Genomic DNA, 16076 nt, shown 5'->3' on the forward strand with positions numbered 1-16076 from the left:
GCACGTCCGTGCCAAAATCTGCACGTCCGTGCAGATTCAGCCTGCACAGCAATATGACGGTTTCTTACTAAAAAAAAAAAAAAAATAACAATAAAATAAAAAAAATTATAATAGCAAAGACCCCCCCCCCATACTCACAATTCTCACTCCTCTTTCATACTCAAATTCTCCTTCATCCTCCATACTCCATACTTCATACTATTCCTTCAAACTCCATACTTCCTATTTCTCACTCTTCAAACTCCATTTTTCACTTAAATCCCAACTCTAATCTACAATTTTCACTCCTCTTTCAACCTTCTTCACAAATTACTACCCCTTTTCACCATCAAAACCCCAAAGTACCAAAATTTTCTCAAACCCTAACTTTCAAAATTGATTTGGGGGTTTCTTGAATTTTGATTCTTTAAGCAAATTGGGTGAACAAGGACCATCAATAAACAACAAGGAGTACTAGAAAGGTTCATTTGCGGGTTCTACACCCACGATATTCTTGGTATAATCTTTCTAATCTCAAGTTCTTCCTTTGTAGTTTAAATGCTTGTTGGTCGATTTTATGAGTAGTAATAGTTGAAATTGTTGACATTTTGTTAAGTAATTGTGATTGTTGATAGTTTAGTAGTATAAAAAAAAAAATTTGCGTGAATTGAGAGCATTGAAATTTTGGTTGGTGATAGGTTTGTGTGAGTATGGATGCTTTTGGTGTTGGATTGTTGATTTTTTGTTGGTAAATTGTGCACATTGACAATTTTGATGTTTGATTGTTTGAATTGATAAGATCATTGTTGGTAAATTTCAATTTTCGGGCTTGTTCTTGTTGTGTGTTGGTTAGGTGGAAGACTTAGAGCCTTGTGTGTTCAAATACTTGTTCATTAGGTGTTGTGCTTGCTTGAAGTGTTCTAAAACTTTTTTTTGATCATGTCAAGAAGAAACCAACCAAGAAACACCTCATCCGCTAGGCTTAGAAACCCTCCACCACCATTAACCGTCGAACCACCACAAGTGGACACCCTAGGTATTGTCTTTAATAATTCGGATTTCATGGACAACTACCTAAGAATTAGTAGGAGAAGAATTCGGCCAACGAAATTTTACAACCATGAGGTAGCCGAAGCCTTAGGCGTAGAGAATGATGTGAGGCAACTTTTTTTTCAAACCGGTGTCCCAAATTGGTTAGAAATGCATGCTAACACCTATAAACGGCTTACCTTAGAATTCCTCTCCTCACTATATGTCCACCGAGATAACCGCAACAACCCCCGTTACCTGACCTTTCAATTGATGAACACCCATCACAAGATGACCATAGAACAAGTGAACCAAGCATTTGGGTGGCCAACGGATGGCAAATTCGGACCTAAGGATAAGCCTTCCCGAAAGCATAACTCGGGATCTTTTTGGAGAAAAATCACCGGCCTATTTACTAGAGATCCTAGGACCGACAAGGCCACGGCCATAGTACACCCCGCCTTTAGACTATCCCAGCGCCTAATAGCTAATACTATTTTTGCTAGGGGAGATAGTTTGGGTGTAGTTTCTAACCGTGAGTTGCTTTTTCTTTGGCACTTGAGTGAGGGTGACGAGAGGTTGAACTTAGGGGCTTGGCTTGTAGACCACCTAGATGATGTATCCTCGGGGAGTGGAGTGATAACAATTGGGGGGATGATCACTATTATTGCTGCTTTTCTCGATCTTAATTTTGCAGATTTGGAAATCATTCCCGGGCCAACGACACTTGACATCCGCTCCCTCAAGGCTATGCATTGGTTGGAGGAAGATGAAGAGGGTAGGACCTACACGTGGATGGTAAGTAGGCGCCCCTATGCAACTTTGCCAAATCCGGAAGCCACGGTTATTTACAACCCCGAGAATTGGGTCTTTGAACCGGATTTTGAGTGGATTCCGGGTGGAGAAGATGACCAACCCCAAGGCGGTGAGGAACAATTCCATCAACAACAACAACAACAGCAGCAACATCATCAACAATTTCAACAACACCAACATCATCAACAATTTCAGCAACAGCAATTTCATCAACAACACGAGTTCCAACAAGGGGACCAAGAGGGTTACCAAGATCAAGGTGTGGGTGAAAATAACCCATACATCTCTTTTGAGCAGCAGGTAGCCAACATGAATGCGAATTTTGCCCGCATGACCACCGAATTCGAGACCTTAAGGAGATCAAACGAAGATATGAGGACTTCTTTTGACAACATGAGAACAAGTTTCGAAGGTCTCAGATCGGAGTTGGGCGATTTCCGCACTATGTACCGGCATTTCTACCCAGGGGGCTCAAGCTCCCAAGGGGGCCCGAACCAATGAGTTAGTTTCTTCCTCCCCTTCTCTTTGTGCTTGCATTGCTTTAACATTGGGGACAATGTTTATGATAGCTTGGGGGGGAGTGTTCTCTCATGTGTCATTGGTTCGTGTTGTGTTTTCGTGTTTCCATGATTGAGTTTGCATGTTGGTTTTTCCCATTCTCTTCTTCCCTAACATCCAAATCCTTTAAATCCAAATTTGCTCCCTTTGAAATCCAATACCCTAAATCCAAATTTCTTATCTTGTGAATACCTCTCTTATCTTTTCATTTAGTTGTATAGTTTTTTTTTTATTATTATTTTTTTATGCTTAGTTTAGCTAGCCCAATGCTGTAATTTTTCATTTCTTACTCAAAAAAAAAAAAAAAAAAAAAAAAATCGAAAAACGAAAAAATATTGAAAAATGAAAAGATTGCCCAATGAAACTCAAATGACGACGCTAATATGTTTTGCTTGCTTGACTCTTGAGTGATGAGTAAAAGTTCTTTTAGAAGGGTGCATGCAAGAGTTGGGGTCATTTAGAGGTCTTTTAATCCTGGTTGCATTAGTGTATATGAAATGAAAGTCGATGAATGCTCAATTGCACATCTAGCATAGGATATTGTTAAATTTGCTCAAAGTAGGATATGTTTGAGTCAAATTGCGGTCCCTTGTGCCCTTAATGTGCCTCACTTCCTCCCCGAAATGAAACTCTATTAGGGAATTGGTTATACTTGTATTATGTGTAATAAGTGGCATAATAAGCCACACGTTTCGAATAAAGAAAGAGCCGCTCACAGTTAAAAGAGGCGAGGGCAATAATGTAAAAAAAAATGAGAAAAAAAAAATAAAAAAAAATAAATAGAAAAGAAGGGAGAACAAAAAAACTCCCCCAAAAATTCTCAAAATTTTGATTTTCTTTTCTTTAGAGGTCAACTTGTGGATGCCTCCCACACATTGTCGAATTTGTTGCTTATTGTTTCTTGTGAAATTCCCGAGTTAGAGTGTAATTAAGGGGCCTTGGGTGTGCATTTTGGGAGGTGGACTAGCATTTTGAGATTTTATAACCGAAAGAGGGCTCATTACAACTTTGGAATATCTAGGTGTGCTCTAATGAACTAGTAAAAGGCCAAAGGAAGTATCCTAGTGCAACCTTCTTTAGTTTTCCTCTCTACCCCCAACTCATGTGTACATTTGTATGATCGGTAATTCTTGAAAGTCGTTCACTTGTCTTGCTTGTGTCTCATATCCCGATGAGTTGACTTGGGCGAAAAATTGAACTTGTGCGATTTTTGGCGATGTGCTGTGGACTGCGTGAGTTGTGGGGCAAACTCATTGGAAACCCTCACGAGATAAAAACTCGTCCTCTAAGGCGACTTAGAGGTTTAAATTGCTTCTCACTTGTGCTAAAAGTGATGATGGTTGTCACCATGCGGATTTGTTTATGTATGCTTCCCCCTTGTTGCCTCTCCTTGGATTGATGATTAGCAATTTGTTTTCCTCCTTTGGTTTGACATTTTTGTTTTGCTCGAGGACGAGCAAAAGCTTAGCTTGGGGGGATTTGATAACTTGCTATTTGATACGATTTTAGGGTGTTTTGAACCTAGTTTACTTGATATAAATTGCGTTTTGGTTCATTTTTACTCTATTATTATGCAATTTTTGTGTATCCTATGCTTCACGGGTTGTTGGTGTTTTTGTTGAGATTCTAGGTTCAAAAGAACGACCAAATGGAGCCCATGGATACAAAGCCGAGGTTAGAAGCAAGAAGATGGATGAAAGAAGCCAAGGAAAGGAGCATTATAGAAGAAAAGATGAAAAAAGGGGTTTAGAAGACCCTGCACGGCTGTGCCAGACCTTGCACGTCCGTGCAGGAGGTTCCAGAAAGCTTCAGCAAGCTGCCAAGGCCTGCACGGCCGTGCTTAATCTGGCACGTCCGTGCAGAAGAGGGTGCACGACCGTGCCAGACTTTGCACGTCCGTGCAGAAGTGCTCCAGAAACTCAGAACATTCTGCCAAGGCCTGCATGGACGTGCCAAATTAAGCACGTCCGTGCAGATGTAGCTGCACGTCCGTGCCAATATCTGCACGTCCGTGCGGAACTGCTCGATTCTTAGCAGTACGTTCTGCCTCAATTCTGCCCCCTCTGCACGTCCGTGCCAAACTTGGCACGGCCGTGCTTAGCCTTGCACGTCCGTGCCAAATCTGGCACGTCCGTGCAGACCTGCAGTCGAACTCCTTCCTTGTTTTCTCCGTCCTTTTTATTTGGGGGTCATATAAATACCCCTTTAGAGCTCATTTGTACGGGGGGAGGCAGTTTTCAGAGCTTTTCTCTTAGTTTGTAGTCTTAGAACATTAAATTCTCAAATCATTAGTTAGTTCTCAATTATTAGCTTGGAATTATTCAAATTCAATCATTGTAGAAGACAAAATCCACCATTGTTGCTCACCTTGAAGCTTCATAGTAACCATTTCTTACTCATCTTTTCTACTTCTCTTTACTTTGTTGTTAATTATTTGCTAGTTCTTGCATGTTTTGGATTGTTAATTAGCTTAATCCTTAGTTTGAATTTGTTCATGAATTGCTTGAAATCTTTAATTGCTTTAACCCCCATGGATTGTGAGTAGTCTAAATTCTAGGGTTTGGGCAAAACCCTCAATGTAGTCACTAATTACTTGTTGCATGTGCTAATTTGGTTGTTGTGGGATGTTAATTAGTTGAGCTTAAGTGGTTTAATTGCTTAGTTCTTGTATATGGCCATTGCTAGAACTATTTATCCAAGCTTTCTCAACGAAGGATCGAGAGATGAACTTGAGTTAGCTCCCTTATGCTTGATTGACCCGAAATGCCATGAGAATAGGGATTACCGGTCAAGGGAATGTTTATGTCATCGTGATTATGCTTTAACACTTGTTTTATGCTATGTAACCACGAGAGTAGGTCGTATTCATGATTCAAGTAATCCCTCTAGCTTGAGAGAGTAGTTGGGTGCTTTAGATGACTTCCCCTAATTTACCCCATTAATTTACCTTGATTGTTGCATGCTAATTGTGATTTGTGATGAAGTTGAGTGGTATAACCCAAGCCCTAGATTCCTCTTAATATTGTTAACCTCCTCTTAGCTTAGTTGAATTGTGTTAGAAGAAGTTACTAAAAACCAACCCAATTTAGAATTCGTTTAGCTTATTTAAACGGTAGTACTCGGTGGTTGATTCAACGCCTCTCTTGGGTTCGACCCTTTCTTACCCTTACTATTGTTAGTGAGACCAAGATAGGAATTATTATCCTTGGTAGGCTCGACGACGGCCTATCAAATTTTGGGTTATGAGTTATGAAGAAAAACTACAAACAATAATAAAGAGGATCTCGGGAAGGTATCCACCAATTAAGTCGTTCACAAACTACAATTTAACATACAAGACATAGCAATTTGGGGATAAAATTAGGGGAAGTCATCTAAGGCACCCAACTACTCTCTCAAGCTAGAGGGATTACTTGAATCATGAATACAACCTACTCTCGTGGTTACAAAGCATAAAACAAGTGTTAAAGCATAATCACGATGACATAAACATTCCCTTGATCGGAAATTCCTATTCTCATGGCATTTCGGGTCAATCAAGCATAAGGGAGCTAACTCAAGTTCATCTCTCGATCCTTCGTTGAGAAAGCTTAGATAAATAGTTCTAGCAATGGCCACTTACAAGAACTAACAATGAAACCACTTAAGCTCAACTAATTAACATCCCACATTAGCTAAATCAACACATACAAACAAGTATTTGTGAATTCATCAATGATTTCAACAATCCCAAGTAAAAGAACTACTCACAAATCATAATAAATTGCAAAACTAAAGGAATTAACAACTAAGAACATGAAACAAACACTAATCTAACATAAACAAGTAATTAAGGATGAAAAGATACAAAAATAAGTAAATAGAATAACAAAATAGGAGAGAGAGTAAGAAATTCTCATTGATATTGCAAGGAGTATCCAAATCTTCAAGTCTCCTTCCTTCAATTCTTCATATTCCAAGCTTTCAACAAGATTTTCTCACTTTCTCTCTCTAGAAAATGAGAGTTTCTCTCTCTAAAAACCCTAACCTAAGCTAAAAATAAACTAAGAATATCCCCCCTACAAATGAAGCTAAAGGGATATTATATAACCCCCAAGTAAAAGGACGGAGAAACCAAGAATCGGCTTTCTGGCGAAATAGTTTCGTTTCGGAAGGTCATAACTTCTTTATTACTCATTGGAATAAGGCATGTAAGTAGTCGTTGGAAAGCTCTTGAGATGAACTTTAATCTCCAATTTGAATCACTTCAAAAACTTGAGTAGAAAAAAAGTTATGGTCATTTGAAGTTTCCTAGGAAAAAATCCTTCCAAAACCCTTCCAAATGCTTTTATTTCACTCTTGGACACTTTTTCTTGCTTCTTTCATTCTTCCATAGCTCCCTTATTTCCTCTTCTTGTCTCAAACTTCTTTTCTTCTTTGTCCAAAAGCTTCAAAGTGCCATATTTATACCTAAATATGCACCAAAACACTAGCAAACCCGTGAAGCATGGATAGTACAAAAGATGCATAAAAAATACGATAAATCATGAACTTTGATGTCGATTAATAACGAAAACAAGGTTCAAAAGTACCCTAAAATCATGCCAAATAACAAGTTATCATCGCACTACTGTCGGGACTTCCTTTGTTTATCTTCAAATCGATGGAGCTTGGTTCCAAGACTCTCAACATGCTGGGATGGGTTGGTGTTTGGATAATGATGACCCGTTGGATGACCGCATTATTGGAGGAAGTAACTTCGGGGTTGCTTCTTCTCCTTTACATGTAGAGGCTTTGGCTTGCTTGTACGGGCTTCAATGGGCTTTCGATCAAAAGCTGCATTCTGTCACGGTCTTTACTGATTCCGTTAATCTGGTTACTCTTCTGCGGGGGGATGGACGAGGTGTTATGGCTTACCTTTGGCTCATTCGTAAGATTCAACAACTAGGCTTGAAATTTCAGTATTTTTGTGTTCATAAAACGGATCGTCAACGTGTTCTTCGTGATCATCAAATTGCGGGGGAAGCGGCGGTTAATTTTATTTGTTTTAGTATTACTATTTAGTCTGTTTGTATCCCGTTCAATGTTGTGTAATATTTTAAATAATAAAAATCACATTTATGTATTATTAATAATACGAGTAATACTTAATTAAAGTTTGTATATAGATAAAATAAAAGAAAGTGATGCAATTGAATAAATGATAATAAAATCAAAGTGATGTATTAAAAAAAAGGTGAGAACGTGTAAATTTACAATTTTTTAAGTTTAGCCGCACTTTTTTGTAAGTTACTTTCTCTATTTTTTTTTAAGTATCAATTGCACTACGTACTCATTTGATTCACTTTGGCTAATGTTTGTAAAATTTACATAAGAAAATCACAGTCTTATAGTCCCCTTATTCCTCAAATGCTAGTAGGCAAGTTTGGTATAAGGGGCGTGGATTAGAATTAAAATTTGAAGGATAAAGTTAGTAAGGACATTTTACTTTTAATAATTTTATATCAATTTCTTTTAACTCGATCAAACAAAATACAAGTATTATTAAATAAGTAATTAAATATACTTATTGAGGCAAATATAATGAAAGGACTACAATTTAGGGCATATGTATGGTTGTCCTCCAAGACTCCAATCTTAGTTACAGCTTAATTTGCTTTGCTTGTACTTAAGATGGAACATGGAGGGAAGTTGGCGATGTAAAGAGATTAGAGATCCCTATAATCTATCTATGTGCTTGTAGTAGTCAGGATTCACCTTATTAGTTCTATCAAAATTGCTTAAGCAAGATTGATTAATAAAAGTTTGTGTGTGATTTATTTGCTTATACGATATTGTAACATCGAATTTCTTAACAAGGCTTAATAAGGTATTTGGCTAGTAGGTGATTATATACTTATAAGTGCATTATATATATCAGCAATATGGTCTAGATGGGACTAAAAATATGTTAAATTAGTTAAGAGATACAAAAAGAACAAAGTTTGGGCTAAAAAATTAGCACTATCACCGTCTCATATTACTTGCAATTACAAGTTTGTGCAAATGTCGTGCATTGTGCATAAATTTCCAAAACACCTTATCCATGATCATAATTTCTATATTCATACTTAACTTGCACGTTTTTTCAACATCTTATTACATGATCATGCATGTAAACATACAATGGTGTAAACAAACAAATTATGCGTCAAACATAGCACGATTTGTGGCTTTGCTTTATGATTGTGTCTTTGGAAATTATGAGCATTAATTACATAGTTAATATGGATCAGAGCCATGCATAATTTCATACACATTTCATTTAGTAATTAAGAGTTTTAAAAGACACTTGTACATGTAATTAAGAGTCTCTACAGCAATACAGCATTACGGAGGATTATCTACAAGTAGTCATCCAAAATATAGTTAATGTATAAATTTTAAGTTGAATTAATTGAATATATGATAAATTTTCAATGGGTCTACCTCTACACATGAGGACCTACCACAGGGGCCAATCAGGATTGGCCGGCCCCTTTAAATATTTTGACTAACTAGTTATTAAAACCTATCACGGCGTAATAATTAGTTTTGAGTGAGAATTTATAGATTTAAATTCCAACCCCTCCAATTAATTCAGTTAAGATCTGTCAATCTGCCCCTCACATAGACACATAGCCATATCATATACGCCATATATTATATCATAGAAGGAAATTAAACCTATCAATATTCCTTCTTAATTAAAATCAATAACCAACTGGTTACAAGTATAATAATTGAATCTTATACGTTATACTACGTATTAAACATCCTCCTCTTCATTCAATCAATGTGAAACAATTAGTCACAACCTAAGTACTCAAGACTTAATGTTATCTTATACGAAGATATCTTATAACATACAACTATACAAGTACAAAAGATTTTATCTGCAAATTTAATTTTATATGTTAGTCATTCTTCTTCTTATTTCCGAAGGACTTGATACATATGGGTGTATGGCTAGAGATGGCGACCCGTGGATGGCTTGCATGCGCAGCTAGCTAGATTTCGCGATGCATCGTTAGATCCCCAGAATGTACGTTTGGTGGATATACTTTGTAAAGATCCAAGCTTTTTTCTTCTTTCTAAGAGGATAGCATGCATGATAATCAAGCGCCAGCTAATCAAAGTAAGATAACCATACAATTTTTAGATTCTAGCTTCTTCCTTTTACCAACCAATTAGCTTTTACTTAATTGAATTATATGCTACAAAATTCTAAGTTTTAACTAATAGACGAAATGACTACAGTTGCTCCATTACGTAGGATGTTCCATCCTTTCCCGACATTTTTGGTAATATATGATTTTAAGCTAGAATGTTCTAGTATTACATTTGGATTATTTGGAGAATATTAACTTAACTTTTACTTAATTATGACTCCTTTCTTGGGATTATATTTAAGCACTTTTATATACGTAATTATTTTGGTTTAATTTTCAAGTTTTTATCGTTCATAATTCTATATGAAAGAACGAAAATTATATAAACTACGTATATATTGGATATACACTAATATTAAGAATACGGTGGGTACTTCATACCACATACATATACAAACGGACATATATAAAATTTATGATGATCTTCATTATCTTGGTAGAAATAAGTTCGAAATAAATATACGCCGCCGTACATTTTAACAGTGTAGATTTCATTACATTTAAATAAAGGTTGGCCTAGCTTGCTAGCTTAACTAGTACGAATGAGTAATACTCATCTTCCACACAAAAATACTTGTTTAATACAATCATACAGTGTGCAAAAGTAAAACTAAGGGTCTGTTCTCATTGATTGAACTCAGCTGAACTGAACTGAATATTTTATAAGAGAAGGAAATTAGGAGCTAAACTGAACTGAACTGAATTGAGCTGAACTGAACTAAGGTGAGCTGAGTTGAACTGAACTGAATTTCAACGTAAGAGAACAAACCCTAATTAATAATATAATTTTTTATTTCAATTTGAATTTAACACTATATATATATATAAAACAAATGATATTTATGAAATATAATACCCTAATTAATGACTTAACCTTATCAAAATCGGTTGATCAAGTTGAAAATGGATATGACAAGAACATTTTTATAAATTTCACAAATTTGGATAACTTTATTTAATTAAGTAAATAAGTAAAAGCTAGTAAAACGCCTATCCATTTTACCAAAAAAACAAACAAAACCTTAGCTTCATGAAAAGTCAAGTATCACTAGATGACTCTAAGAAATTACAAAACAATATAATAATCCTAAAATGACGGTTAATAATAATATTAAAATATTATAAAATGACGGTTTACTTTATCTTAATTAAATTTCATGCATCATTAAGAGACCCTTAACTCTATATATACCCCCTTAACCCATTTCCCTCAACCTCATCTCAAGTACTTCAACTTAAGCTCTCTTGTATTTACCAAACTAAGCATATTTCACTCAAAAATCACAAAAAACTTGCACATTTTTTCAACCTATTCTCCCTATTAAACAAAAAATGGCACCACCAAACCTCGAAACCGCGATCACAGAGCCAACTATGGCACCACTAGGGAAGCACATGAGCCGGGCCTATGTGACTTTCTTGGCCGGTAACGGAGATTACGTCAAGGGAGTTATTGGGCTAGCTAAGGGCCTAAGAAAGGCTCGATCAGCTTACCCTTTGATGGTAGCGGTGTTACCCGACGTGCCGGAGGAGCACCGTAAAATGTTGGTCTCTCAAGGGTGTATTGTTCGAGAGATTGAACCCGTTTACCCGCCCGAAAATCAGACCCAATTTGCTATGGCTTATTATGTCATCAATTACTCCAAGCTTCGCATTTGGGAGGTAATAATAATATAAATATACAATCTTCGTTTCTAGATTTTAGTACGTCAAATAGATGTTTGGTAAAATTAATTGTTAGGGTGTCTACAATTGATCTGATGGAATTTTTATTGTTTATGTGTTTTCAGTTTGTGGAGTACACAAAGATGATTTATTTAGATGGAGATATACAAGTGTACGATAATATAGACCATTTGTTCGATCTTCCTAACGGCTATTTCTATGCTGTAATGGACTGTTTTTGTGAGAAAACATGGAGTCATACTCCACAATACAAGATTGGGTACTGTCAACAAAGCCCAAATAAAGTCCGTTGGCCCGAAGAAGAGTTAGGCCCAAAGCCTGCTCTTTACTTCAACGCTGGCATGTTTGTGTATGAGCCTAGTATCTCTACTTATCATGATCTTCTCAAGACTCTCCAAATCACCCCTCCTACTCCTTTTGCTGAACAGGTAATTTTTTAATTTTGTGCGTTCATACACCCTTATTAAATGATCGGGTTGAATTGAATGAAGTGTGAATTGAATTGGGTAACTAATTGGGTTGTGGATTTCGGTCATCTTTATTACTTTAGATCGAGTTATATATTTATTTCAGACAATATATGTTATAATAACTAATAAGACGTTAATTTAAAAAAAGTTAATTTAACACTTATAAGTTTAGAATAAAGAAAGTCGAAATACTTTCAAATATGTTAAAGTTAAAGAGAACATGTTCTTAATCAAGTTTCGGATTTATTGGTAGGATTCAAATGTTGAACATGATTTATTTGTTAATCTCATTTATAATAACTGTTGATTAAATATTAACTTATTATATTGTTAATTTCATTTATAATAACTATTGATTAATATTAACTTATTATGGAAATTACATGTGTAGGATTTCTTGAACATGTACTTCAAGGACATATACAGGCCCATCCCACCAATTTACAACCTAGTGTTGGCCATGTTATGGCGCCATCCAGAGAACATCAACTTAGAAGAAGTCAAAGTCGTTCACTATTGTGCAAATGTAAGTGAAATTCCTATCTTACCCTTAATTAGTTTTTTTTTTAACATGGTGGGTATTGTTCGAGAGATTGAATCCGTTTACCCACCTAAAACCCGACCCATTTTAATTTATTTTATTATGTTATTAATCACCCTTAACTTTTGACAAACAGGGTTCGAAACCTTGGAGGTATACAGGCAAAGAAGAGAACATGGATAGAGAAGACATAAAAATGCTGGAGAAAATGTGGTTTGACATATACAATGATGAATCGCTTGATTACAAATCGGAAGTTGAGGCTCGGAAGACATTGCAACCTTTCAGGGTGGCACTCATGGAGGCTGGTGTTCTTCATTATGTTACCGCCCCGTCTGCTGCTTAGTGTTCATGATGATCTAGTGCATATATAGTGAGCACAATTTTTTTTTTTTCCTTTTCGGAAATAGAAGAATATGTACGTGAGAATTTGGTTTGTCTATCTGTTATTGATGATTATATATGTTTGTTAAGAAAAAAAAATCCTCCCTTGAATCTGGAAGTTAGGGAGGGATATGTATAGACTTTAGCTAAGACTATTGTAATTTTGTAAAGGTTTATACTACCTCTGTTACAGGTTATGCGTAACGATTAGACATTTTACCTCTCTGCTTTATGTCAAGTCGTTGCACATAACCTGTAACGGAGGTAGTATATATTTCTTTTATTTATAAGCTTTGGTGTTGTACATAGTATCTATATATTCAAAAGAAAAAAAAAATTGAAGTTTTGAAGTTTTTTTACTTGCATGGAATTTTTTTTTATTTCAATCTTGTAAGCTTTTTAAAAAAAATATATATATTTTTGTAATTATTGTAGAGCTAATAGGATCAACATAATTTTCATGATTTATATAATTTTTTCAAAGTGAATCTTGAACAATTCAACGTATTATACATATTGAAGCTAGGGAAAAAAGGTTAGGATCTAAGGCCCTGTTTTAGTTCACCTGATTTTAGCTGATCTGATATGGTCTTATCTTATCTTATCTGAACTTATATTTTCTGATCTGATTTGATCTGAACTTATTTTTTCTGATCTGATCTGAACTGAACTTATTTTTTCTGATCTGATCTGAACTTATCTTTTCTGATCTGATCTGAACTTATTTTTTCTGATCTGAACTTATTTTAATTATTTCAATATTCTACTTTTATTTTAATCAATATTAATGTTTTTTTTAAAACATATTAATGTTTTATTATTATTATTATTATTATTAAGATTATTATTATTATTATTATTATTATTATTGTTAGGAAAATTATTATTATTATTATTAGAAAATATTTTAGATCCCTTACAAATATTTTAAAAGAAACCTAAAAGTATTAATATTATCAGATAGTATAAGGTAATATACTTGTAATATATGATAATTTTATTATTTACAATATCCAACATCATAAATGAATTTGTTTATAAGAAAGTATTAAAATGGGATCCTAAAAAACCTAAATTGCTGATTAAATTTGTCATAGCTTTATAGGGAATTTTACAAATTTTTTGGTAATGTAAAATGGTTGACTAAATTAAATTGAAAATTATCATTTCATATTTTAATATTCGGAACAACTATGGGTAACACTTCTATTTTCTATATAAAACAACATCTTAGTGTCATAATTTTCACACTCTAAATCAATCTCCTAGAATATTTTTTTATTCATTTGTTCAATAGGTTGTTTGTCTTTTATCTCCATCATAGGTAAATACTTCAACACTCTATGTCATTAATTTTATCATTTGCCCATTGTTTTTTTTGATAATGTAGGAAAATATACATTTATTTGATTTCATGAATTTTACATTTGACCTAATGCAAGTAATATCGATGAAAATGTAAGGCACAATTAATATTTTATCTTCAATTCATTTATTTCAAAAGAATCCTTTTTGTTATAATCCTGGTGCCAATTCAACATTAATGTCTATAATTTATGCATGAAAGTGCTCTTTATCATAGTGTAATGGCCGGTTGGGTAGTGATTAGGGGATTTTTCCCCACCAATCACCATCTGACAAGTGGACCAATCAGGTTCCGCCATGTGTCCGTCACATGGGCCAATAGGAGCCTGCCACGTGTCAAGCAATGATCCGTCCACCATGGACCAATTACGACACGACACGTGTCCTTCCCATGACACCTGGGATAACCGGTCACCTAGGCCCAACTTCCGAGGGAAGCCCAATCAGCCCAAGGTTAACCTAAACCTAGATTGACACGTTTCCCGAGGTTATAAATACCTCCCTTAATCCTCATTAAGGGGGGGAACGTGCAAAAAACGCAGATTACACACATTAAACACTCTCACCTAGAGAGACCCAATCACTTTAATTCCGCATTAATTACTCCTTAATCAAGTACTAACTTGACCGTCGGAGGCGGATCTCCAATCATCCGGAGCATCCGTTAGTTTTGCAGGTACAGGCGTCCGGTTCCAGTCTCGGAATTGTAACTCTCCCGCAGGACATCAGAAAACCCCGAAACATTTGGCGCCGTCTGTGGGGAGAGTACTTCTGAGATGGCATCCACGTTTGTACCGGCTCCTGAAGAGAGACGTCCCCTGGACGACCCTCTAGTTCAGTCGGACCACGATACTGAGAATGAATTTGAAGTTGAAGCTCACACAGCTTCAGACGGGACCCTAAGGGCCCGACGTACCCGTCATACCGAAAGGAGGGAACGGGAACATCTTCAAACAGGAAGCGAGCCAGCAGGCGCACCGCCTGTTCGGCAGCAGCCGACTGATGGGTCTGCTCCCATCACAAGGAACGAACTCATGACCTTCATGAGGGACTTCAAGGGAGAAATTCAAGAGTTGATCAACAAGAAGCCGCCTGCTCTGGACAAGGAGCAGTCGGCTAAGAAACCCTCCACTTCACTAAAGAGGAAACCAGTTCAAGGGCGAGAGGCGACCCCTCATCCTAAATCTAGGAAGTGGGAGCCACCTGCCCTTGATTTCACAAAATACCGTTTTCCTACTCCAGGAAATAGGATACATGTTCGTCATATTCAGGCGGACGGGTCGAGGAAAACATACACAGACGCTCGGCTACTGCTAGAGCAGAAGAAGAGTGACCGATTGTTAGAGTCGGCCTCTACTTCAAACTTCCAAGACAGTCTGCGAAATACCTCGATGAGGCATACTCAGTCGTATCATGAGGGTCAGTCAGGCGGCACCTCCCGTCAGTCCGGCTTTCATAGCGACCAGGCGGTACCAAACTTACCGTTTGTACCGCAACAACAGTATTTTTTACAGCCACCTCCGTTTGGTGGACATGCAGCAAAAAATGTCCAACCTATGGACTGGCAGCTACGTTTGCTTAGACTTGGTGAACAGCCGTCGGCCTTCTCCAAGGAAATTACTGAAGCCGCTCAGCCGGCCAAAGTGAAAAATGTATTAGTAGGCGCCTATGACGGCACTACTAACCCAGAAGACCATCTGATGGCATTCACCAACCTGATGTACCTTCAAGGGTTGGATGATCCCACTTGGTGCAAGTGTTTCCCAGCGACTCTCAAAGGAATTTCACAACAATGGTTCGGCAACCTGCCGACTGGTTGTGTAAATAACTTCAAGACGCTTGCTTACTTATTCACCTCCAACTTCGCCATGAACATCCCTACGAAGAAGACGACCCTTGATTTAGGAACAATTCAGCAGGGCGAGAAGGAGGGGCTTCGTTCTTACATCAGGCGGTTTAACCTGATGAGAATACAGATTCAAGGGTTACCGGATGAAGTAGCCTATACTGACTTCTTCAGAGGTCTCAAAGACGGGTCGACCTTCAAATTTGATTTGGTCCGAAAGAGGGTGGCGACTC

At 36.6% G+C, this 16076-nt stretch overlaps 1 protein-coding gene across 1 annotated transcript; it reads left to right on the forward strand.

Annotated features, from left to right (window-relative positions):
- The first annotated feature begins 10761 nt into the window (after nucleotides 1-10761).
- Nucleotides 10762-12991, forward strand: LOC110701204 (galactinol synthase 2-like). The gene is made up of 4 exons (XM_021878803.1): nucleotides 10762-11213; nucleotides 11342-11665; nucleotides 12099-12233; nucleotides 12385-12991. Exons 1-4 carry the CDS (start codon nucleotides 10884-10886, stop codon nucleotides 12592-12594), a joined length of 999 nt encoding a protein of 332 aa, XP_021734495.1. The 5' UTR covers nucleotides 10762-10883; the 3' UTR covers nucleotides 12595-12991.
- The last annotated feature ends 3085 nt before the right edge of the window (nucleotides 12992-16076 follow it).

Source organism: Chenopodium quinoa, unplaced genomic scaffold (assembly GCF_001683475.1).
Source record: "Chenopodium quinoa cultivar QQ74 unplaced genomic scaffold, ASM168347v1, whole genome shotgun sequence".
In the NCBI taxonomy this organism is placed as follows: domain Eukaryota; kingdom Viridiplantae; phylum Streptophyta; class Magnoliopsida; order Caryophyllales; family Amaranthaceae; genus Chenopodium; species Chenopodium quinoa.